Consider the following 27,325-nt stretch of genomic DNA (forward strand, 5'->3'; position numbering starts at 1 on the left):
GTCAATTACATCGACCCCAGTGCGAAACTGGTACTTAATTTATCGACCATGAAAGGCAAAGTCGACCTCGGCGGAATTTGAACTCATAACGTAATGACAGACGAAATACCGCTAAGCATTTCGCCCGGCACGCTAACGTGTCTGCCAGCTCGCCGCCTTCTTGTTAGAAATATAAGTTAGAATTCCCTATTATCTTATTGCAAAGGATATCAGATAGTCTTATATATGCCTAAGCAAATGAGATGGTCATGACTGCAATGCCTTTTGATCAGGTGTTTGCCCTTTTTGTGGGGAGGAGGTAGGATTTAAGGGACTGTACACATCACCTTTACAGGACCCCTGAGACCTATTAATATATATTCAGGATCTTTACTGTTGCTGTCAAAGGTTTTGAAAGTAAGTGAAAATTTTCAAATTTGGTACAGTGATGTAATTTTTCACACTGAATCTTATTTTGTCATTTATTTGTTCAAAAAAATTTTAAGGAAAATGTTACAGAAATTTGAACTTTAATTTTTACCCAATCAGAAAACAGGATTTGGAAGATGGCATTTATGAAGACAAACTTGTAAAAAGTTTTAATAAGTTTTATTGAATAAAGTAATGTGAAATGTTGGAACAGGCATGTAAACAGTATAAAAAAAAATCTTCAACGAATTTTTAAGATTTTTTGTGAAAAATTACAAAAATACAAACTACATTAAATTAGTTCAGTTCATGTAAATAATTGATACATTTTTTGTAGCAAAAATTCAAAAACAAAAGTTTGAGATAGTCTAGGAGTTTTTTTTTATCTCCTGTGCCACATATAACCATAAATTTCAAGAATGTCAGAAGTCACTGAAAATTGTGTTTTCTGGAGGAACTGACTGACGTATGCATTCCTTCAGTGTATTGCGATTCCGACATGGCACCATATAAAGAAAAATATGTCTGGTCTTGTAACATGCTCCTCTGAAAATCCACTGGAAAACCCACTGTTCAGGTAGCAAGCACGTTTCCCAATTGTATTTACATCTTGAGAAAACTGCTTCATTTATCTCAACAAACTTCCCAGGACTGCTTATCTGAACTGGGTTGAGGAGTAGGTTCTCCATATTTCACGAGCATCATCATCATCATCGTTTAACGTCCGTTTTCCGCGCTAGCACGGGTTGGACGGTTCGACCGGGGTCTGGGAAGCCAGGGCTGCACCAGGCTCCAGTCTGATCTGGCAGTGTTTCTACAGCTGGATGCCCTTCCTAACGCCAACCACTCCGCGAGTGTAGTGGGTACTTTTTACGTGCCATCTGCACAGGTGCCAGGGGGGTCTGGCATCGGCCACGATCGGTTGGTGCTTTTAACATGCCACCGACACGGAAGCCAGCCACGTTCGGATGGTGCTTTTTATGTGCCACCGGCACAGAAGCCAGTCGAGGCGGTGCTGGCAACGGCCACGTTCAGATGGTGCTTTTTATGTGCCACCGACACAGGTATCACAACTACTATTTCCATTGATATTTGTTTCGATGTTCGTGTACATGCACTTGACTCAACAGGTCTCTGTAATCCCCAGTTCTTCAACACAAAGCCAGACTGAAGTCAATTCCTTGACCCATGAGTAAAGGGAAAAAACCAGTACAGTCCTAAGAGGAAGGGTGCCTCCTTCCATCGATGTATCTTTTCTGGCAGACACATTTTGCATCCTTTTTGGGAGCACCAACTGTAAATTTTCCCATAAACCTTCTTGTTCATATGGTGTCTTTTTCTACATAATTTTCTTTTAAGGATAACACAATTTTCTTGTAAGTAAGAAACCACATTTGCCTAGGTTTTCAATTTCTCCATCATATTTGAAAGGTTAAATGAGTTGGTTGCAGTCATGCATCTATTTAGGTCGAAGAAGTCCAGGAAAACACAGTTCAAAATTATGACAATGAGGTAGTGAGAGGACAACAACAGAAAATATCTGTTCGTTTCTGAAAAGAACAGGTGAAAATGACAAAAATGAGGTAGTACAAACTCAGAAAATAGGCATTTCTGAAAAAAATACACAGGTAAAGACAATACATGGGTTGGTGTTTTAAAGAAACTATACCTTGGCTTGTTACTATGGAAACAAGCACCAATATACTTGTGGCTTTTGATTGGCTAAAATTACCCAAAATTTGCAAACTTAAAAAGCTATTAACTTTTTATCTATTAATTTATTGCAAAAATGAATTTCATTTCCATAATTAGCATATAAAACCACGTTAATACACCAAATCTGACAACAATAAGAACAAAATTTTTTTTAATGAAAACTGATAGCACCTTTAACAAAATAAATAATGTTATAAATTTTTTTTTTTTTTTTGTTACACATATATCACAGGCTTAGGAAAAGATTAGAGTTGTGGCAAATATTTTATTTTGATTTATTGAGATTCGCCAATTAAAGGTTATTTATTTACATATGTCTGTGTGTGTTCAAATATCTTACATCTCAAAGTATCGACATTTGAAAGAAAGGCACTTTATATATTTTCATCAAATTTCACTTTTATTTTTAATATCAGTCAGAAACCTTATCAGTTCTATATTTAATATAAGAATAATAAATATCAAATCCAAACGATGCTGAATTATCAAATAAAACACGGAATTTAAGTGGTATGAAAGCAAAATTAATCGCTTGTATTGGAGGCCAAATTAGCCACTCAGAAAGTAACAAAGTTTTTCCACAGTTTTTGTATTCAGTTAACATTTTGTCAACTGAGGAATTTTCTAGAATTCCTAGTGATGATAAAAATAGAAATACACCTATCGGTGTACCTATAGTTTGGTCAAATAGAAGTTTTTTGACGACTACACGAATTGAAGAACCTGGGAAAAGATAGTCTATTAGGTGATACCAGTAATGGCTTGGGGGTCCCAATATTAAACCAGTAATACTGATGTGTAGAGTCCGATCTCTGTTCCATGTTTGCTGTCGCTGAATTGAAAGTTCATAGAGTTGTTGAACAGAATCTCCACCTGCTGCGGATGTTATACTAATGGCTGTATTAGTCAAGAGAAGGTATTTCCGTGAAAACAACAGCTGTACACCAGATACTACTTTGTGGTATATCCTTTTGCGTGCACCAATAAAAACATTAGTCATAGTTTCGACCTGGAAAACATAAAACAGTTTTGTTTACATTCACAACGGTGATAAAAATTTTAGATCTGAGTCTTTATTTAAAAGCTATTTTAAATAATTCATATTGAGAAATTGGTAGTCATTCCAGAAAAAAATATATGAACTAGAAATAGTAACCAAACCTTCCTCAACTCCCATTACATGGTCTTAAAAAAGGACATAGATCATGTAGCCCCAGATACAATCTCTACAAATACAAAAGTCAAATAGTCGCAACTTGAATGTTTTTTATTATAGATCTGCCCAATCAGAGCTAAACAGTTTAACAATAAAGAGTTAAAGGTGAGAGTGGGATGGGCAACAGACACATCAATGATAGCGATGCATGATGTGAGGGTAGAAAACTAATACGAGCATCAGAGGGGCATGAAGTTATCAGAGAACAGTGGTGTAGGTTACACAGCAGGCAGATATGCAAGCATGCATATGTGTGTATGGACACAAATATACATAAATTTTAACATCCATTCTGTTATGCCTGAGCAGGCAAGTGGGTCAACTGAGTTGATTGGTAATATGCTAGTCAACATGGTCCTTTGATATCTTCTTTGTGAGGTGTGATTTAGATTTGACTTCACCATGTCATTCACATCTCCATTAGACTCCCTCTTCTACAGATGCCAGTTCTTTGAGCACATAGCACAACTTTATACAACTGTCCTCCTTGTGTGTGTATACATGTACTTATTATGTACATATAAATTCAAATAAGTTATTATCTTTAAAAAGCACCATTCGAGCGTGACTGATGCCAGTGTCGCCTGACTAGCACCTGTGCCAGTGGGATGTAAAAAGCACCATTCAAGCATGACCAATGCCAGTACCACCTGACTAGCACCAGTGCTGGAGACATGTAAAAAGCACCGTTTGAGCATGGTTAATCCCAGGGCTGCCTGATTGGCTCTTGTGCTGGTGGCACGTAAAAAATACCCACTACACACTCAGAGTGGTTGATGTTAAGAAGGGCATCCAGCTGTAGAAACCTTACCAAATCAGATTGGAGCCTGGTGCAGCCTCCCGACTTCCCAGTCCTCAATCGAACCATCCAACTCATGCAAGCATGGAAAGATGTTAAATGATGATGACATATATATATATTATCCAAAATATAGTATTTTCTTTTTCTTATACATAAATGACAATATACCCATCTTTTAGTATTTTACTGATACACTGGATAAAACTGGGGAACTTGGATGCTGACATCCTTTTAAGAGGTCCGAGATTCGAACCCGTGATCCCTCGACAGCAGACTCGCAGTCGAGGGATCGCAGGTTCGAATCTCGGACTGGTCAATGTGTGTTTATGAGCGAAACACCTAAGCTCCACGCGGCTCCGGCAGAAGGTAATGGCGAACTTCTGCTGACTCTTTTGCCACAACTTTCTCTCACTCTTTACTCTTGCGACGGACTGGCATTCCGTCCAGGTGGGGAATCTATATGCCAAGGAAACTGGGAAACCGGCCCTTATGAGCCAGGGATGGCTCGAGGAGGAACAAAAACATATATATATACTGGTACAAACATGATATCTTTAAGATAGTATGTATTATACTGATTTGATATCATTGTATCAGATATTTCCATAGCGATAGTCCTGTAAGTATGTGGAGGAGCACTGGGAAGACATGCAAAATGAAGAAAGCTTGAATGTCAATAATAGATAATGTAAAATAGAGCTATAAGAGGAAATGCAATTATCTTAAAAGAATGTGCATTTATAAAGCAATGCAAAATTACTACTTAACTACTACCTAAATTTTAACAATACCGGGCATATTGAGTTATGGTCTTGTCACCCGCATCATAAATCAGGTAGTTCATGAAGGAGTCTGACCCAATGATTGGTGTAGCAGCACCATAGTCAACTGCTACAAGGGTAAAGGTGATGCTTTAGATAGAAATAACTACTGGGGTATCAAATTATTGGATCAAGTGATGAAAGTTACAGAAAGGGTCATAGCCCAACTAATTAGGGAGAGAGTTAGCCTAGATGAGATGCAGTTTGGTTTTGTACCAGGCAGAAGCACCACTGATGCTATATTTCTGGTAAGGCAACTGCAGGAGAAATATCTGGCCAAAGATAAACCTCTGTACTTGGCTTGGAGAAAGCCTTTGACAGGGTCCCCCGATCCTTTATCTGGTGGTCAATGCGGAAACTAGGGATAGACGGAAGTAGATTATGTTATCAAAGTTGTGTGAGATTTGGCTATTATTTCTAGCATGTGGCTAACCTGCTTGAAGATTTTTTTCTTCTTTTCTTCTGTAGTTTCAGTTCAGAGCTGCCGCCTTGTTGAAGAATTGAAACTTTACAAACAATTTTTTATCAGAATCGTAATTTTCGTATTTTTCTACGTATTTCACAAAAAAAAAAAAAAAATCCGGAAAAAGTGAAAAATTACGTAGGGGAGTATGAGGTGGGGTGGGATTGAAATTTTGAAAATGCGATTAAAAATTTTTTTTTTTTTCAGAATCGGATCCTCCATAACCAAACACGTGGGATTCCGTAAAAAAAAATCAATACATATCCATTTTACCGAAAGTTATGACGGAAAAATTGGATCTTGTGAATTTTCCGAAAGTCCTTCGCCCCAACCCCCAGGGTCGTTAGGCAATTTTTTTTTTTTATATACTCTTTCTACATACTTGTTAACACCCAGCAGGCTGGTTTATTTTATTTTATTTTTTACGGGTGAAGATCTTTATATTGACCGAAACGGCTTTGTTTCCTCATAATTTCCAGAAAAATTAGTTATTTTAAATGAAAATTTCTACAAATACCTTTCAGAGTGCATAAAGTACGGATATATTGGAATCTGATGTGGTAAAAATAAATAAATAAAAACGGTTAGCATGCACACAATTTTCTTCGAAATTTCAAGTTTCGTTTTGTAGATGTATGTGATGTGTCAGTATACTCTTTTACTTGTTTCAGTCATTTGATTGCGGCCATGCTGGAGCACCACCTTTAGTCGAGCAACTCAACCCCGGGACTTATTCTTTTGTAAGCCCAGTACTTATTCTATCGGTCTCTTTGGCCGAACCGCTAGTTAACGGGGACGTAAACACACCAGCATCGGTTGTCAAGCAATGCTAGGGGAACAAACACAGACACACAAACATATATATATATATATATATATATATATATATATATATACATATATACGACAGGCTTCTTTCAGTTTCCGTCTACCAAATCCACTCACAAGGCTTTGGTCGGCACGAGGCTATAGTAGAAGACACTTACCCAAGGTGCCACGCTACTTACCACACAGCCACTCCTGCGCCTATATATATATATATATATATTAAATTCCGATTTTATCATAATCACTCTGAAAATATCCATTTTTCGGGGCTAATGCAGTTTCGTACCTCTCCTTGAAAAATGCATGGTTTTGAAAAAACTTCTTCGGATTTCTATGTTTTAGATGTCGGAGAATATACAAAAAAAAATGTTTTTTAATTCTCTCTCCCCGTAATCTCCGACATCTAAAGCGCAGGGATCCGAAAACCTTTTTTTCAAAAAATGCATTTTTCAAGGAGAGGTGCGAAACTGCATTAGCCCCCATTTTTAGGTGCCTTGTGTGAATTTTGCGAAACCCTTCTCCCCACGTACGGAAAAAAAAATTTCACAACAAATTCCAATACAATGGGATTCTATACCATCTAAAGCGTATTTGTAGAAGGTTTCATTAAAAAATATCCGTTTTTTCTGGAGGTTATGAAGAAATAAAGTCAGTGGGAGGCACACACGTATAGGCATGTTGCAGGATTATCTTCACATATGTGCCCCAACCTCAATATACTGACATACGTCAAGTGTATCTGCAAAATGAAACTTGAAATTTAGAAAAATTGTTATGTGTGTCAGTATGTATCTGTGCATGCCTACTAAGTTGAGGTTTTCTTTTTTACATTAAACCCCAATATAATCGTAATTTACACACTCTGAAAGGTACGAACACTTCGCTCCGGCTGGTTAATGGTATATCATGGTACATCCGTTCGCGGTGGTCTATAACAAACATGTATATTTTAAAATTATTTCGAAGATATATATTACACACACAGACACACATTTAAGCACAATTAATTACTTATAAAGCACACAGATCCACTTCAATTTAGGTAGTCCGTCTCTTTAATTAGTAATTGCCATTAACGCAGTCTGTGACCTTGTGTTCAAATGAGGAGCACTAAGCTCTCTATGATATTATTTTGGGGTTTAAAAAAACAAGGTAAATTTTCCGAGGTTTTTTGTTTTTCTTAGTGAACCACGTAGGGGTGTACTTACTAAAAAAAAATAGATATAAACTAATATTTTCTTATGAGAGGAAAATCACTAGTGTGTATAAAACTACTGATGATCAACATCGGCGAAATTTAATGCAATAAATACGATAAAAAAGTTATATATCTGTCGGTAAGGTTCAAATCTATAAGAAATAGGCTGTGACATTCAAACCTTTCCCTCCCTAGAAAATTTGACGGCAAATATTCAAAATAAATACCAATATAAAAAATTATTTCGGCTTTTCTAACTTTTACCGTGTTCTCAAATTACAACTAACACCTGTTCCATCTAATATCTATGGCCCTAACGTGTGTGTGTGTGTGTGTATTTCAACGTGCAGAATTGTTTTGCCACATGTCAGTTCTGATCTCGTACATCTACGACCAAAGACGTTCTACCCATGACCAACAAGTCTTTTTTCTTTTCGTTCATACATAATATGCTTAGAACTATATTATCCTATAGGACTTGGCTTCTTTTTTTTTAACAACAGAAGCATCGGATCTTTACCCTTTGAACGGCAGATCGAGAAATTAATTTTTTGTAACTATAAACACTTTCAAACTTTAAGGTGATTTGGTTGTTGTTTCTAGCACGTCGAGCGATCGCGTGGAGAATCTATTCCAAAAAGGTAACTAACTCTAGTAATTCATCGAGTTATTCTCAGCTTCTCTCGTGAAAATTTTCGTAATATGAGAAATATAATCTCTCACGTTCGAGTATATGATGCGATTCAATGTTCCTACCTTCTTTCTTGAATGCCTGTTTCTGTTTTCCTTTTTGTTACATAATGTTGTCCCAGAGATGATTTCCGTGTTACTTCCCGTCTCACAGTGTAACACCGTGTCACTTGTATGGATGGAAGTAATGGAAATAATTTTAAATAGAAGACACTAATTCCATCCGTAGTCTAGAAATAACTACTGTACTTATCGATCGCACTGCTGTTAGGGTAGCTTGTAGAAGTAGTGGCGGTCGAGGGTGCCCAAGCAAAGGAGGCAAGATAATGAAATGACGACTCGGTAGGGAATTCATGAGTAGCTTTTGATTGTTTGAATACATACGGACTTTTGGACCCCGTCTACAGTCAGTGAGCTTGCCTCTTCGTGGTCGCTCGACTTGCTAGAAATGCTTGCCAAATCTCCTTTAAACCCGTTGTCATCTTATATAAAGGACATAGTGCATGCAATAGATGACATATTCCTACACACACCAAAAAGAATGAAGTGATCGTGGCTAGAATGCCTTTAATCCACTAGATCAGGATAGTTATGAGCTAAGATGGTAAGAAGTTAAAATGTGTAGCAACAGAAAGCAATCTAAAAAAACTAACATTTCTTTAAGGCATATCCAAGTTGCGAACGGAATTAAGATAAATGTTTAGTAAAAGCAAATTTTCTCAGATTGACATTATTTCATATATACTTACAGAAGTTGTAAATGATTATACCAATAAAATATGGGAGCTTAAAAAGAAACTAACACTGACAACAGTTACTTTCGCTATCAATATTAATATAACTCTTAGTGCTGGGTGCAATGGGGCCAATCGACCTGGACACGTGAGAATGGGTGTAAAAACTTTCTCTAGCATATCAAGTTCCCTTAACTCATGCCAGTCGTTTGGGTGTCACTTGAGACGCTTTTGCAGTCAGCCGTGACCAGTGGTCATTGTTCTCCGGTTTACAATGTCTCTTCAAAGTGGATGCGCCAAAAGAGACTTAATACTCAGGTACAGAAAACCCTACCATTCTACTGATACTAGCGGTATTTATCTTGTTGATCCAATGCTGTTAGCTTGTACTTGATTAGATCAGCCTCCTTAGAAATAATCTTTAAAATTCACCTCTTTTATTCACGAAACATTTTTGAGTGATACCGATGAGATTTCCTACGTTTAACTTTCTTCGACGGCTGAAATGAACAGCACCCTTTTGGCTCGGCTTAACATGTGTATGAAGTCAACTAGGGTAGCTTTGTGTGATCACGCGACCTGCCAGATATATCAACCAACTCTCATTCGAATCAGTTCCATATTGCCCAACTATATTTATAAAAAGAAGAAAAGACACACTGCATGTTGATTAGTCTAATGCAGTGGTTTTCAACCAGGGTTCCGCCAGTACAGTCCAGGGGTTCCGCAAGAAGTTACAAAAATGCTAAAATCGACAGTAATTTTTAATTCTCCTGTGCAGATATGTATGCATAAGACAATCAAATTATTGCACTGGGGTTCCTCGAGCCAGTGGAATGTTTCCTTGGGGTTCCGCTCCAGGAAAAAAGGTAGAAAAGCACTGGTCTAATTAATGCTTTAAATAAATCTTTATATATGAAAGAGAGGTTGTGTGTCTGTCTCCTACGATTTAGATTCCTAACTACTCCCACATTTTGCGGTGCAGTTAAACCAAAACCGGGTATCTTATAGCCATGATTCATATCGACCCCTTATGGGTATTAGCGCGCGTCTACGATGAGTCTACGATTAAAAAAAAAAATTTACTATCATTTTTTCCATTTGAATGCATTTTTTCGCTATTATATAAGGGAAGTAACTCTCTAAAAATGTCTACGATGAGTCAACGATTTTTAAAAAAATTTACCATCATTTTTTTTTTTCCATTTTTAATACATTTTTTTGCTATTTTTTGGCTATAACTCTCTAGAAATGCTTATATAGTTATTTCCCTTACAAACCCGAGCAACGCCGGGCGATACTGCTAGTATAAAATAAACTGACTTATAATTAACGAAGAGTGCGTGACAGGAGTTATCGCTACTTATCTCCCCTGGCGAACCATCTTCAGCAAGGTGACTGGCATCCGTGGCTTCTCCATACCAGAGTCTTTGGTACAAACCTTCATCCGAAAGTAAAATGCCCCTCGCTCAACTATTTTCGGGGAAACATGCCCAACAGCTTAAAAACGCGTAAGTATATTTATATGTCTGTAAATTATACCTTAAACGAGGTCGATATTCTTTTTAATTAGCTTTCTATGTATGCTTGTTGAAGGTCACACCAAAGAATTCTTCCTGTTTCTCTTCTGTTCGGATGAATTGTTGATTCTGTTCTGTTCTGTTGGGGAAGTCCAGAAATCCTTCCAGCATTCAAATTATATTCAGAATTAAAATGCTAAAAAGGGTCTTTCAGATCTTAGTTATGTTATTTCCCTTTGTTTCATTTTGGTCGGTCAAAAGGTTATTTATTACGTTTTTATAGAAGAATTTTCGAAAATACACTTAAAATTTCTAGCATAATGTTGTCAAAATATGTGAAATGAAAATTTGCTTCCCGGGAGTTATTGTATATAAGATAAACTGATTAAATGCCTTTGTGTCTCAGCATAAGAACTAAAAGTTTATAGTTTAAAAAATATAACTAAAAAAGGTCTAACTTTAACTTGATACAATGTGTTTCTGGTAAACTAAAAATCAAGTCTCAGTTTATTTCCTTCTCGTAGAATTCTACATCAAAAATTGTTTTAAATGAAGTGAATTGTGATTTTCCGATTCCTTTTAGTTACCAGAAGTCTTTTACAGTGAATATTCAGTTGTTTTATATTTGGCCTTACAGAATCGTCTAGATTTTACAGCCTACTTTGCAAAATGACAATTTGATTAATTTCTGGAAAAATATGCAGCATAATTTTTATTTATTTATCGAAGTTGTGGGGAAAACGAAACTTGTATTAAGAGTAGATTTTTCAGTCGGGGAAAATGAGGGCAGGAACAATTGGCTATTTATTAGGTTGTCGCAGAGTTTTGTGGAGGTGTTCGACCACTCCTCTACAAACGCACGAGTCTCTAACTCACATATTCATATAGAAAATAGTATTTTTCCTCATGAAAAATATAAGTATTTTTCCTTATAAATAGTAGACACATACCACTCGTCATTTTGTCGTTTCGCCCCTAAGTCAACTTTGATTAAACAGACCTATAATCAAAGGTGTTGCAGTCGTAACCACCCAATCTTTCTATAGATGTCTTTCTCTTTTTACAACTATTGTAGATTTAGCAGTTATATCTAGCAGGTCGAACAATTACGCAGCGGTTCTACATTGAATGAACCCTCATTTTTTTTAGCTATCGTGAGGCTGAGAAACAGATGGATCGAATAAAGTTACTTTACATGCAGTTATTGTTAAATCTTTTACGGTTCAGTTCTAAGTCAGTGCTGATGGAATGTTGATATTAGTAGGGACGCACCTGGATCTATTGCATTCTGCCTTATCTCCAAAAAACGTATATTTCTTAAGTAAAAATTTTCTCCCCATAAGAGAGGACAAAGATTATCTTTTATATTTTACTCGTGTCAGTCATCGGACTGCGTCCGTGCTGGGACACCGCCTTCAAAGGGTTTAGTCGAACAAATAGACCTAATACTTTTTTTTTCTTTTTAAGTTTGGTTCTTATTGCATTGAACTCTTTCGCCGAACCTCTAAATTACGTGGACGTAAACAAACCAACACTGGTTGTGGAGGGAACAAAGTCGCGCGCGCATGCAGACACACACACGATGGGATTCCATACAGTTCCCGTCTACCAAATTCATTCACAAGGCATTTGTCGCCTCCGGGTTTATAAGGTGCCATAGAGTGTTCTGAACCACTGTCACAGATATCTGTTTGTAATGGATTGGGTTTTGATGAACATTTAAGAAAATAATAAAATACTCGTGAAAAGGAATGAATATGTGAAATATCAGGTTAAAGAAATTAGTTGATTTATATATTTATTTTTTCTTTGTGAACCTCTTTACCATCTAATGTAAGGAAAGACTATTAAGTAGATCTTATAAATAATCCTGAAAATATCCAGTAATATATATTAGATATTCAGAGGAAAAATAGTCCTCGTGACTTTTGCATCCTGCTTCCTTGGTTAGTAAGTTCAGTTAAACCCTTTTGTTACTATATTCCTGTTAAAACATACTGTTTTTGCTTCAATTGATTTTCCGATCATGGCCGTGCCAGCCTCGCCTGGCCTCCGTGCTGGTGGCACGTAAAAAACACCATTCGCCAGCCTCGTCTGGCACCTCTGTCGGTGACACATAAAAAGCACCCACTACACTCACGGAGTGGTTGGCGTTAGGAAGGGCATCCAGCTGTAGAAACACTGCCAGATCTGACTGGCCTGGTGCAGCCTTCGGGCTTCCCAGACCCCAGTTGAAACGTCCAACCCATGCTAGCATGGAAAGCGGACGTTAAACGATGATGATGAAAGAATTTGTAAAATAACTGTCATTAATAAGCTGATGTTTTGGAACATATTAACATGAGATTTTGCTGTAAGTTTTTAATTTAGCTCACTTTAAAGCAAGAAGTTTGTATCATAGAATCAGGTTTGGTCTCAGGCTGGTTGATATCAAAAGGATTCAAGAACAGATGTAGCTTAATAGTGCTTGAGAAATGTAGGAAGAATTTGAAACTCATCTTTCCAAACAAGGTAACAATAACAGCACTCCAACCAGACATGTTTTTGCTCTCTCAGAGTGTAAAAAGAATCATCATGGTCAAAATCAGTGTCTCTGGAGGACAGACTCTAAGTTTCTTACCAGCTTAAAGACAATTGAATATCAGTTCTTGATTAATGACTTACTCTTTACTCTTTTACTTGTTTCAGTCATTTGACTGCGGCCATGCTGGAGCACCGGCTTTAGTCGAGCAAATCGACCCCGGGACTTATTCTTTGTAAGCCCAGTACTTATTCTATCGGTCTATTTTGCCGAACCGCTAAGTGACGGGAACGTAAACACACCAGCATCGGTTGTCAAGCAATGCTAGGGGGACAAACATATACACACACACTTACTGTAACTTTTCAGCTAGATTGGTGCACTATTTCCTGTAGTGTCTGGAACCCAGACAACTGAAGCATGGCAGCTAAACCCAGCTGAAGTCACTGTGATTGACAAGAGACTATGCATGGAACACTTCTGCAGGCAACGACTGATTTAGTCCTCATTGCCCTACTCGAGTAAAGCATATATATTTCTTTACTACCCACAAGGGGCTAAACATAGAGGGGACAAACAAGGACAGACAAAGGGATTAAGTCGATTACATCGACCCAGTGCGAAACTGGTACTTTAATTAACGACCCCGAGAAGATGAAAGGCAAAGTCGACCTCGGCGGAATTTGAACTCAGAACGTAACGACAGACGAAATACCTATTTCTTTACTACCGACAAGGGGCTAAACACAGAGGGGACAAACGGATTAAGTCGATTATATTGACCCCAGTGCGCAACTGGTACTTATTTAATCGACCCTGAAAGGATGAAAGGCAAAGTCGACCTCGGCGGAATTTAAACTCAGAACGTAACGGCAGACGAAATACGGCTACGCATTTCACCCGGCGTGCTAAAGTTTCTGCCAGCTCGCCGCATATAGGCTAAGGAGTGAAACGCTTGTGACCCTAATTTAACTGCTGATGATAAAGAAGGGTTAATTGCACTTAATTCACAGGTGGAATTTACAATACCTCTTCTGTAGTTTCTACATGGCACAAAGCAACTTCAGTGAATTATCAGGATGGTGAGGGAAAGTGAAATGAAAGGAAGAGGTACAAATGGTCTGGTGGTTTAACTGGAAGGACTATGCAGTTGGTTTAGTAAAACAGGGGTATTGTGTGTGAAGTTACCATAGGAGATCATCAGATATTGTAAAGTCTTATTTGCAGCAATTTTGAGGATTTTAGTGTCGTGATGCTCCTCTCTAGAAAGAGTAAAGTACAAGACTGTCTCCTTGATGTATGTGGTAATTGTCTTTGTGTTGTTGATGGGGTTTTAAGTTGTGATGTGCTCATTGCTGAATATTTTTGTAGTCTCTGATCATGTACTAAGTATATTTTCCCCAATTCTTTCCTTAGATAACCTTCAGAAGAAGAAATTTTTTCTAAACCTAACCCTGGTGTTCTCTCTCTCTCTCTCACTATATATATATATATATGTACACACATATCAGTGCGTAATGATTTTCAGAAGTAGTGTAATATGGAACGACCTGGAGATATGCTAGCATAGGATCTTCTTATCACTATAAACATTTCTAAAAGTGAAAATACAATTCATTTTTTCACAAATAGTTCATTCTAGTCCAGGAGTCTTCTCATCTCACACCACCAGTCATACGTAAATCTTTTCAAAGACTCCAAATGCATTCTCAACTTTTTGCTTCTCTTTCTCTCACACACACGAGAGAGAGAGATGGAGAGGTACTTTAATTATTTTAAAAACATATTTTGAGATTTCAATCTGGTGATCTTGAGATAGATCTATAGAAGAAACATGACCCATTCTGAAGAGCAACTTTTCTGACCTTCCAAAATCTTCAAAGACGATGAAAAAACGATCATAAACGTTATGTTTATGATAGTTTAAGGTAATAAAAAATGAGATGCTTATATAATTCTACGAAAAAATTGACCGTCACTAGCAGTTACCACTAGATTTTTGTTTTCTTCCTTCACCTAAAATGGAAATTTCAATAAAAGTAATTATGTATAGCAGTCAGTACACCACTCGTTAGCTTCGACATGGTATTTGAGTTATTTCCCTTATTTCAGGTTTTTTTTTTGTCATATCGTGCAAATGATATTGGACCAAAATTATTCATAACATACAAACAGACTACCCTATGCTGATGAAGGCTTATAGACTGAACCATGTCCTTTGTCTGTAGACAAAGATCAGGCTTTACTTCCTTGAAACATGCAACTTAACGTCTTAATTTCTTGAAATTATCTCCCTTCTACTCCGAGAGCCCTTCACAATAGCTGCTAGTTAATTTTTCTTCCTCCAACTAAAAGGAAATGTTTGCAAGTAGTATTTAGTTAACCCATTAACCCTTTTATTTATACAGAAATAGATTTTTTTTATTAAGCTTTGTTTATATATATATATTGTCGTGTTGAAAGAAAGCTAACGTAATGTATTGTGATTTATTGATTGTGCCTTGAATTTAAAAGTCAGTTACTTCTTTTGAAATACCACTCCTTACAAAATGTTTAATCCTTTTTCCATTGTAGAAGTCGATCATTAGGTATATTTGCTGCTACTGGAGGTGTAGCTCTTTTGTATTTTACTGACTGGAAGTTAATACTTCAATATGTCCCCGTAATTAAGAGAAAATTCAAAGACGATGAGTAAGTTAACGTTTTTTTCTTTCTTTCTCTCTATTTGTTCAATATTATTGATACTAAGATTTGATTTTTGGTGTTTTCTTGTCAAATGATTTGCAACACGTATTTTTTTTTCTTTAATGAATCTCTTGCACTAATATCTGTAACTATGTTTTAACTAGAATTTATAACTTCTGCCTTATCTTTGGAACAAATTAATTCCAATGACAAAACTAAACACAACAGTATTCACATATTTAACAAGATATTCACAGAAAGCCTCTAAGAAACACCTGTTAAAAATTGCGATAAATAAGAAATATATACATGTGTACAGATATGGTTATATGATGGAAGGCGGCGAGCTGGTAGAAACGTTTGCACGCCAGGCGAAATGCGTAGCCGTATTTCGTCTGCCGTTACGTTCTGAGTTCAATTTCCGCCGAGGTCGACTTTGCCTTTCATCCTTTTGGGGTCGATAAATTAAGGACCAGTTACGCACTGGGGTCGATATAATCGACTTAATCCGTTTGTCTGTCCTTGTTTGTCCTCTCTGTGTTTAGCCCCTTGTGGGTAATAAAGAAATAGGTATGGTTATATGATGAAGAAAATCTATTCACAAGTATGTGGTTCTGAGTTTGGCCCCATTGCACAGCACTTTGGACAAGTGTTTTCTACCATAAGCCCATAAGCTTTGTGAATTGAATTTGGCAGACATAAAATGTAAGGATGCCTGTCATGTGCCTGTTGTAGTTACTTTATATCACATTACTCTTAGCTTCATGCTTGAAAGCATTCTTCAGACATGTAGCTGGTAAAAAGATTAGTGCTGAATTATCCAAGAGTACCAAAGTTCTTTCTCCTAACCACTTCTGTCTAAGGGTTATCTTTACCATGAAACTTTAAGGTGTAAAGTAACTTGAAATTTTCTCTAATTTTTTAAAGTTCTCTTTATTCATAAAGTTAATTTGTAGGTAATGACACTTGTAAATACAGCACCATAGCTATATACATATAGGGCCAACCTAGCAAAAACCAAAGTTTTAGTAAATAGGAAGGCTGGCAAACCACAATCCCCTTCAGATAGAAGGCCCTGCTCGATCTGTAGAAAAGGTGTGGGTAGAAACTCCATACAATGTGCCTGTTGTAAGCTATGGACACATAAAAGGTGCAGCAAAATCAAAGGTAGGTTAACCAGGAAAATAGTTTTTGTGTGTGACATGCAATAAACACTGAAGATGTAGATACAACAGATTCCATCACATGCCAGGGGGAGAAACTAAAAATAGTTAATAGCTTTTGCTACCTAGGCAACTAAGTCTGTAGTGGGGGTGTTTGCTCTGAGAGTGGAGCAGCTAGAATAAGAATAGCCAGGGCAAAGTTCAGGGAGCTCCTACCTCTGCTGGCAACTAAGGGCCTCTCGTTCAGGATGAAAGGTAGACTATGATGCATGTGTGCAAACTGCCATGCTACACAGCAGTGAAACATGGGCCATGAATGCTGAGGACATGCGTAGGCTTGAAAGAAATGAAGCTAGTATGATCCGCTGGATGTGTAATGTCACTGTGCATACACAACAGAGTGTAAGTGCCCTAAGAGAAGGGCATAAGAAGCATCAAATGTGGTACAAGAGAGACGACTGCGCTGGTATGGTCATGTGTTACGTATGGATGAGGAAGTGTCACTCCCTAATTATGGAAGAAGTAGATCCAGGAAGACATTGGGATGAGGTGGTGAAGCATGACCTTTGAACTTTGGGCCTCACAGAGGCAATGACAGGAGATATGCTGTAATTGAGAAGACCCGGCACTAAAGTGAGATCACAGCCACGCATGTCCAGCCCAGTTAAGAGTACCCTTGATGCATTGTGCAATATATGCTTGAGAAGACCAGTTAAGCTAAGTAAAATCAATATTGGAGCTGTGGCCAGTGCCCCCTGACTGGCTCCCATGCTGGTGGCATGTAAAAAGCACTATCTAAACCGGATCGATGCTAGGCCCCCCTGTCTGGCTTCTGTGCTGGTGGCACATAAAAAGTACCCACTAACACTCGGAGTGGTTGGTGTTAGGAAGGGCATCCAGCTGTAGAAACACTACCAGATCAGACTGGAGCCTGGTGCAGCCGCTGGCTCTCCAGACCTCAGTCAAACCGTCCAGCCCATGCCGTTAAATGATGTTGATGATTGCCAATAAAACAGGAAAACTGATGCATTTGAATGAAGCCCCTTGTCATAGTTGTTCTTTACCGAGATATCGAGACAATCTTTTGTTATTCTTACCATTCAAAATACAGCAAAACTGGTTGACTTGTAGGAAACTTGTAATCAGTGATTTTACTGTTCACCAATTGCAATATATAATATCCAACTATACAGCTTTAGTTAATAAGACCTATGAACATTCGTCCTCAGTCATCTGAATTACAACTTTCAATTACGATCACCTCAAAACGTCAAACTAACAGTAGAACTGAAGGCACTCAAATGGCACTATACTGAGAAGATTGACTCAGTGCAACAGAGAAGCTACCAAGAAGTTAAGAGCTAATGCTTTGCTCCCCATAGAGATGATATGAAAGATATGCAATGATATATATGGAAGATTATGGAAAGTCTAAAACCTAACTTTGGGATTGAAAGCTCTACAATTCACCAAACTAGATACCACTGCATTGTACCAAAGATCCTGTCCTCTCTGTCCAGAGTAAGGACCCAGTACTGTAATGGCTTAAGTTTCAAGGACCTGCAACTTTTCAATATCTTGCCAAAAGGCCCCAGAAATCTACTAGGAGTAGATGTATTCAAAGAACATTTAGACAATTTTCTGAAGTACCAGATGCACCACAACTTGTCCAACTCACTACTTCACCAGAATTGATTCCAGAGGCGGAGCCAGAAAATGGGTCTAAAATAAACAAGCATTAATGCTGACAGTGCCCCAGCATAGCTACAGCATGCAGTTGAAACCAGTGAAAGAGTACAAATGATATTAGTTCTAAATACTAACCAGCAGATACTCTTATTAAACACTTTGTCTAAATCCAGTAATCTAAGATTAAAACAACCATTCCCAAGCATATCAGATATATAAGTAAAATTCAAGTAACATACAAAACACCTAGGGCTTGCAAGGGGTTTCACTTTTCAAATATTCATGCAAACAGTACCAAATCTTCAAGTTATCAAAGCTGGTTTAATTTTAGGCAGATACATGAAAATAGCATTCAGTATTTATAATATTAGGTATAAACAGTAAAAATTGAACTCTTGGAGAAATCATACCAGAACAGCACACTTCTTGGTTTTCTTCTTTTGATGGATAGCAAAATCTACTGCTTCACTTTGACAACTTGTAGATTAATGTATATTATACCTCTTGCCATTTATTAATCTGCTGGTCAACTACGAGATTAAAACTCTGAACTTACAAAAACATTCCATTTTTCCAAACACCAGGTCACATGCTGAACATAGGTGTTAAATGTCATTTAGCAACTTAACTGCTTGTTTTGTATCTATAGAGTAGCTTCAATAATATTACAATCCTTTAGTTAATTTAGAACTCTAATATGCAGCATTGAATGCTTATTTGAGGCTATGTATACAATCATCAGAAACATCATTATTGCCCACAAGCTCTCAACCAAATACATATCCAATGTAATTTTTATTTCATCATCATCATTTAGCATCCATTGTCCATGCTGGTAAGCCGAGGGGCTGCACCGGACTCCAGTCTAATTTGGCATGGTTTCTATGGCTGGATGCCAGTTGTGTGACACTAGTATCTGCCAGAACTACATTTTCACTTGGTTTGATTGGTCTACTCAAGCACAGCATATTGCCAAAGATTTCGGTCATGTGTCATTGCCTCTCTGAAGCCATCGTATATTTCATATCCACTTTTCCATGCTTGCATTGGGTCAGATGGCATTTGAGACAGGTTTTTATATGGCCAAACTCTTTTTTGCCAACCCTCACTTATTTCCAAGCAAATTAATATTTGCCCATAACCAGATAATGTTTCCATGTAAGATTATAAATGAACACCACCAACACTTGTAAACAGCTGCCACACCATATCAAGACAAAAGCACACTCACATTCCTTCAGATTCAGAATGATCTCCACTTACAAGGCTTTGAGATATGTAATGTTGAATGAAAGCATTGTCAATGCTTTTATAGTTGGATCCAAATTTCCAGGTTAATATCTAAGTACTTTATCTCACAAGACACTTATTTTCAGTTTTATTTTGCATCTTTAGAGCCTATGTACACAAAGAAAGCTATTTAGAAAAGTGGAATGTTTTTATGTGCATTTGGTCAAGTAAAAACTTGGTAGTGGTGGTAATTTTCTTGGAAATATATATTTTCTGTAATTTAGTCAATAGACCAATGTGTTGAGGTGCAAGATATAATACAAGTCATATCATACTGAAGATTTTCTTTATTTTAACTTCCAATAATTACTTTTGAACTGAGCTTTATTTGAAATGATATAACTGTTATATTCCCCCTTGAGAACTGATTGTCTTGGTGAGGAATGAATATGCTTACTAAATTCTTATATGGGGAAAAAAAGAACTGAATCATCCTTTAAAAAAAAAGGTATGATGAATGAAGTTGGAAATAAACTCTAGTCATTTGTGTTCTCACAGACGCCTTTTGAAAAATAATTTTTTGCTGATTGTCATTGTAGTGAGTTTTGTCAGGAATTGTACCATGTTGATGACTTAATGTTGCAATATTTATAAATGCGAGGATAATTTATACGTAATGTCCATTGCTGAAGATGGGTAATCACTGGTTCAACTTGAATAAGTATAGTTAGTAGGTAAAGACATCATAGCAAGCTGTTTGACAGTTTTTGTAGTTTGAAGTGCTGGCCTTTTAAACTCAACTTTTATATCATATTTGACATTTTTTTCTCTTTTATAATTGTAACTTTCTTGTAAAATTGATGTAGTTATGATTAGACTACATATATGGCTTGCTAATGTGGAACACCAATCTAGAAGAAAACTTTTTAATCAGCTATGTAGAATTATGTTCTTTGCTCAGTGGCTCTAGTAGTAAGTTCAATATCTTATATTTCACCTTTAATAAACATAAATCGCAGACCTCTAGACGCTGGTTGGCAGCAATTTCTAGGAACACAACTTGGAATAAATGTAAATTATATTTATTATTCAGGTAAGCTTTTGACAGTTTAAATTTTACCCAACTGGCATTAATCTGAAAGAGTCAAGACAAAATTGATTTCATAAGTTGTGGAAATTAAATGTTTTTGGAGAATGATTTACTAAGAGGCACATTTCCATTGCTGTACAGCAAGACAGAGACCATTTAATTGTTTCTCAGTTGCCTATATAGATATTGAAGAGGTTTGTAAATGCTATTTCCTCATGTTGATGGTAATTAGATTTACATTTGATTTGTTGCAACTTTATCATTTTTGTAAAAACAGCTCAAACAATAACAATATTAAGTATTGAAGTAATAAAACTAGAGTTCTAATAGTAGTTTCACCATTAAATTTCATAGCAAGGCTGGGAAATTTAGGAGATTGTATTAAACAGAGCAACAGAACTATGGCTATTAGTGAATTAGTGTTGCAGTCAAATGTCTTTATACTCTTATTGAACTAATTAGGCTTACTATTGTATTACATTAATTTATCGAATAATTACCATGTATTTGTAAACCAAAATGTGAACTAAATATTTAAAATTGTTTTCTCTTCAACAGGTAAATGTTGGCTGGACGAGAAAATTGTTTGGGTATGCAGCTATATAGATGACTGAAAAATAAAATTAAAAAATGATTTGTATATTGTCTTCATAGTTTTGTTGTTTTTTTTTCCTTAATGAGATAAATCTAGACTCAGTCTTAATAGTATCTACATATTCTCATTCTAGAACATTTATATATTGTGTCAGCCTCTATTTTTTTTTAAACAATTTACAATGGACATTTTATTCATACAAATAACTTTTAAATTGTATTTTAGTAGAGGAAAAGTGTACTAAGCTTTTCTATAAACCCTTGAAATACTCATGCCAGCTGTATTTTTTACTGATTTACAGGGCAATAGAATGCAGTCATGCTGGGCCACTGCCTTCAGAAGTTTTAGTCACAGCCATGCCTATACTTTTATACACCCACGAATTACAACCTCTATCATGTTACAATTCAATATTTTAAATAAAAAAATCCATTACATGTAAAAATAAAAATTTGGGGATAAAGTGAATCCTGATGCTTCCAATACAGTTGATAAATTTAAATGCTGAGCAATGCATGTGAGGAATCAAAACACTTTAAATTTATTTTGAAAGTTTAACTTTTATAGGAAATCTTTAAAACGATTAGTTTTCAGGGTTAATTCAAAAGTGTGAAACTAAGAAATTTATTAAACTTAATTCTATGACTGCTATTTCTTTTTCACTCCCAACTTTGATATGAAAATCTTGATAGGATGGAAAAAAGGAAAGCAATGATTTTTTTTTAATTGAGCAGTGTGTGTCAAATAGGTTTGTAAATGTGAAGAATACCGTCTATAAAGCATTTTCAGATACATGCACAAATAGTCAAATTTACACTAAATAATGCAAATTAATTTCAGTGGAAAAATATATTCATTTGCACTGTCCACTCTTGCATGGATTGAAACATATATCTCAACTTTTGCAGCAGATCTAAAAGACGTTATCAATAACACTATGAAACTGGAATAGCTTAGTTCTTAATTCATTATTGAGAACACTTAAAAATAAAAGCAAGTAATAATCTTCTTGTATGCTACAAGCTAGTTTTTATCATGTCCAAGTTTTTAACTCAACCAGCTAAATCTAACAATGATGGAAAGCAAACCAGACTTCTGTAAACATCCTTTTTATTATTTGGACTACAAAGTGACTTGAGGGAAAAAAATTTGGAATGTAGCAGGAATTTGTTATTTGAATTAGTTTTTTCAAAATTAAACTTAAGCTGATTAATTTGGTAGTAAATCTTGAATAATAGTTGGATGTGTCACTGTATTCAAGTAAATATAAAAAGGAGCAAAGCAAAGCAAATAAGAAAAGTAGGTTGGGAAGTCACATTGAAATGAAACAAATGTTAAAAACAAAAAAATGGAAAATGTGGGATTTCCAACTAAATGATATTGATATATACTTGTTGAATTAATTTTGACTGTCTGCACTTCTAAGAATGAGAATATGAGCTTGAGATTTATATTTTTGAGATATAGGAACAGTTTACAGAGGACAATTTATTAAAAATGAAAACAGCAAACTATCTATAAGACAAGCTTTTTTCCTTTTACCATCATGATTTATATACTCATAATTTTACATGGATGAACATACGCACAGAATATATGCATCCAAAATTGACATTAACATGAACAGACATACCCTTTAGAATAGAACTAAATGTGTGTGTATTTGTATGTGTGTATACAGTCCATTGTAAAATAGTAACAATGTGTGTGTGTGTGTGTATGTTGTGTGGGTTGGTGTATTTTTGAAGTTATATGTATGTATAAATACTAAAGAAAGTGCAATTGTTTATCTCTAACCAATGGTTGATTCAAGAAACCTTCCAGGAATGCAAACGTTTAGAGTGTTTAGAAAATAAGTAAAATAGTTCAATTTACTCAGTTTGCATAAAAATTTGGATATTAAAAAGGTTTCTGAACTTGGCTGAAATTATATTCAGAACAAACTAAGAAAGTTGGAAGAGTGTGGTAGTTGTTGATGTCACACTGTCCCTTAGCATACTTTTGTCTCTTGGCTGGTGGCTTGTCAGCAGCCAAATAGCAAGTTCTGGCATCCTGCTTCCAACGGCTCATTGACACCAACCAATTTTATAAGTTCAACAGCAGTTACCACCACTGGTTCCTCCGCCACCAGCAGAAGGCATGCTGGTGTTGGCATTGGAATGTTGTGGACCAATCTTGATTCCATTTGCCTGTGGAAAAAAAAAAAAAAAAAAAAATCATTTAAAAAAATCTGAAACTCATAGAACTTGAATATTAATTACAAAAAAAAAATTTTAACAAAATAATTTGATATCAGTGGTGAAGGACATTAATTCTTATCAAAGGAAGATTATGTGTTTTTACATTTTATATTAGATCATCATCGTTTAATAACCATTTTCTATGCTAGCACGGGTTGGACTGGAGTCTGGGAAGCCAGAAGGCTGCACCAGGCTCCAGTCTGATCTGGCAGTGTTTCTATAGCTGGATGCCCTTCCTAACACCAACCACTCCAAGAGTGTAGTGGGTGCTTTTTACGGGCCAGAGGAGGCTGGCAACAGCCATGATCAGTTGGTGTTTTTTACATATCATTGGCACAGGAGCTAGTCAAGGCGGCACTGGCATCGGCCACGGGTATCACAACTACAATTTCTATTTGATTTTCATTTTGAAGTCGATATACTTGACTCAATAGGTCTCCTCAAGCACAGCAGGTCGCCCTACAATCCAAGGTACTTTTGAATGGGCTGGGGCTGGTTATGCAAAACTGGTGTAGGATATAGCCATGAAATCACTTTATTTGCCAGGTCTTCACGGTCACAGCATATCTCCAGAGGTCTTGGTCTTTCATCATTGCCTCTGTGAGGCCCAACATTCGAAGGTCATGCTTCATTACCTCAAACCATGTCTTGCTGGGTCTACCTCTATCCCGGATTCCTTAGACTGTTTGGAAGTGGCACTTCTTCACACAGCTCTTCTCATCCATATGCAGCACATGACCATACCAGCGCAAACGTCTCTCTTGCACACCACATCTGATGCTTCTTAAATCCAACATTTCTCTCAGGGTGCTTACACATTACACATTGGGTATGACTCCATCATGAACTACTTGGTTTACAATGCAGGTGACTAGGCTATAGCCCACACCACCAGATATTTTAAGCATCTCAGCAATGATTCCTGATGGGCCGGGGGCTTTTCCTGGCTTCATACCCTTAATTGCTTTATCTACCAGAGAGCTGTCTATTTGGATAGCTGGCCCCTCTACTGGGTCAACATTTGGCAGGCTCTCCTCCTCCCATTCATTCTCCAAGTTCAGCAGTCTTTCATAATGGCTTCTCCAAGCCTCTTTCTTTTCAGAATCATTAACAGCAAGTCCACCATCATCCATGTGGACACATTTCTCTCGTGCACTGTCTTGCAATCCGAAATACTTCAGTTCTTTAGTCCTCACATCACTGGACATTGGCAAACTTCTGCCCAGCCTACCTTTTGGATACCTTGTACAGTTCCCTGCTACCCCCACCCTTCCAGGCCTGTTTCTTTGCTCTAATGGCTATGTCTACCGTACTATTCCACCACCATATAACTCTAGGTCTGGAAGGGACTTTGCACCATCCACAGACTTGGTCTGTGGCACTCAGCAAGCTGTTCCGTAGGAATTTCCAGCTATCTTCTATGTCTGATGTCTGTAGTTCCTCCACCCTCATCAAATCATGAGTTCTTTAACTTCCAAACCCTTCTTTTTTGGATTGGTATCCTGGCCTCGAGCCTAAAGTCACTAATGACTAGCCTATGCTGGGGGGTACATTCTTCATCCAGGAGGGTCTTTGTATTTAAGAGCAACCCTGCGTCCTGCTGTCTGGTGAGGATGAAATCAATCTGGCTAGGAGAGTCACCTGATTGATAGGTTATCAGGTGGCTGTCTGGTTTCCTGAAGCTAGTTTTGCAGATTAAAAGGTTACATGCTTCACCGAACTCCAGTAGCCTAGTTCCCTCATAGTCTCAGGAACCAATGCCATGGCCTCCGTGTACACTAGTGAAGATACTGGATTGCCACTCATCTTTGAAGTAGCCTGTAGAAGGGCATCATAAAAATGGCCTTCTGATCATTTGGTAGGCCCACTTGTGGGGCGTAGGCAGAGATAATTGTAGCTGTGCTGTTTTGCAGGACTAGCCTGAGCTTAAGCACTATTACATACCCTGACAATCTCTATGACTCATTTCTCCGCAAGGAGTATGCCTACACCCCCCACTCCATCCATGTTACCTTGCCAGAAGATTTTACACCTATGTGCCTTAGAATTTATTGTCCCAGTTCCAATTGAGCAGAACTATGTCCAAAGGTTTTCCAGTAATTACCATTACATCTTTTCAGATATCTCCAACAAGCTTGTCCAGTATAATTTAGATGGTAGTGTGATTTCAGGAAATTTGGTAGTTACCTCTAGCAAGTCAACCAATTATTTAGAGACTACCTCACTGACTCAAATTTATCTTTGTTCTTAGAGCAGGTATGTTTACAATTGGATTCTTTTAGCAGTCAAATCCAAGCTAATTGGTTAGTATTTACTTTCTAGCTTGGAAAATAAGGCAACTGGTATACATAGCTGTTCGCAGCACTACAGTGCCTGCAGTCTGAGTCAAAGTACAGCAAAGAATCTATCTTGCAAACATTACATTCGTATTTAAATGGTTATTACAATTCAAAATAAAGATCGCAATTCACTTCACACTACAAAATGAAGATTTTTTTTTTAAACAATAGATTCTAAAATAAAGAATTTTCTCTCAAATAAATAAATCCACAAACCTCATTATTAATGTCAAAAACACCATCTTGAATCTTTTGATATATTTCTTTTGCAGTGTTAATGAAAGCCTAGAAAAGATAAACAATTAATTAAAATTCTAAAAATAAGCATTAAAATGTCAATAAGAAAAATGCAAACACTGGCATATTTTCAAAAAAAGAAAGATTGAAATAAATTCCTAGAATATTCAGAGTAAAAAGAAAAACTCAATTTAGCTTTTCTGTCAAACTGATCTCTGTAATGAGATAAAAAAAAGTTACATGTTTTCTGTATGACATGAGAGCAAGTGAAATTAAGATATTACCTCCTCCACATTTGCAGCCGTCTTGGCTGATGTTTCCATGAAAATCAATCCATGTTCTCTGGCAAATGCTTCACCTTCCTCTTTTTTCACATCTCTCCTGGCTTCTAAATCACTACAAAGGAAAAACCAATTGAGAATTAGAAATATATTATCTATTTCTTTACTACCCATAAGGGGCTAAACACAGAGAGAACAAACAAGGACAGACAAACGGATTAAGTTGATTATATCGACCCCAGTGCGTAACTGGTACTTATTTAATCAACCCCGAAAGGATGAAAGGCAAAGTCGACCTTGGCCGAATTTGAACTCAGAATGTAACGGCAGACGAAATACGGCTATGTATTTCGCCCACCGTGCTAACGTTTCTGCCAGCTCGCCACCGTAATATATTATCAAATATACATTAATTAGACATGAGCTTCGAAAGGTAAAAATTAAGAATACATACTAAAAAAATGAAGGGTAAAAACTAGGATGGCTAAAATCTAAAGAAAGAATAATATAAAATACTATAGTGATACAGGGTAGTATGCTTTAATGGAAATTAGAATATGGAGTCTATACATTATAAACAATTATTTTGTATTGAAAAGAAAATGGGATTTGTCCAAAAGAAAGCAACTATATGATGTATTTAATACAATGGATAAGACAATATCTATACCATGCCTTTACTATAAGATTGGGCAGTCAAAAAGTCACTATAAAGAAATTTGCTGACTTTTAACCATGAGATTAGAAGCCTTAACCCTTTCATTACCATCCTGGATGAAACGGGCTCTGGCTCTGTAGTACAAATGTCTTGTTTTCATAAGTATTGAATTAAAATCTTCCACCAAACCTTGGTCACAGT

General features: G+C 36.7%; 2 protein-coding genes across 4 annotated transcripts in view; both read right to left on the reverse strand.

Moving 5' to 3' along the window:
• Nucleotides 1-1,421: 1,421 nt before the first annotated feature.
• On the reverse strand, nt 1,422-9,519 carry LOC115210829 (mpv17-like protein 2). Of its 3 annotated transcripts, none has more exons than XM_036502552.1 (2): nt 9,049-9,519; nt 1,422-3,133 (listed from the first exon to the last, which is right to left on the reverse strand). In XM_036502552.1, the coding sequence occupies exon 2, from the start codon at nt 3,122-3,124 to the stop codon at nt 2,537-2,539; it is 588 nt and encodes a 195-aa protein (XP_036358445.1). In that variant the 5' UTR covers nt 3,125-3,133; nt 9,049-9,519; the 3' UTR covers nt 1,422-2,536. The 3 variants fall into 3 exon arrangements, with proteins under 3 accessions (XP_036358445.1, XP_029635436.1, XP_036358446.1); XM_029779576.2 differs by lacking the exon at nt 9,049-9,519 and adding an exon at nt 8,209-8,541; XM_036502553.1 differs by lacking the exon at nt 9,049-9,519 and adding an exon at nt 7,287-7,408.
• Nucleotides 9,520-20,750: 11,231 nt separating this feature from the next.
• The window catches only part of LOC115210231 (ras-related protein Rab-2), a 36,958-nt gene continuing 30,383 nt past the window's right edge, over nt 20,751-27,325 (reverse strand). The window contains exons 6-8 of the mRNA XM_029778704.2: nt 26,470-26,581; nt 26,165-26,233; nt 20,751-23,558 (exon numbers count right to left, since the gene is read on the reverse strand). Of these exons, the coding sequence (XP_029634564.1) occupies nt 23,463-23,558; nt 26,165-26,233; nt 26,470-26,581 (277 nt within the window). The 3' untranslated portion in view covers nt 20,751-23,462. The remainder of the gene's footprint in view (nt 23,559-26,164; nt 26,234-26,469; nt 26,582-27,325) is intronic.

Source organism: Octopus sinensis, linkage group LG4, assembly GCF_006345805.1.
Source record: "Octopus sinensis linkage group LG4, ASM634580v1, whole genome shotgun sequence".
NCBI classification, from domain to species: domain Eukaryota; kingdom Metazoa; phylum Mollusca; class Cephalopoda; order Octopoda; family Octopodidae; genus Octopus; species Octopus sinensis.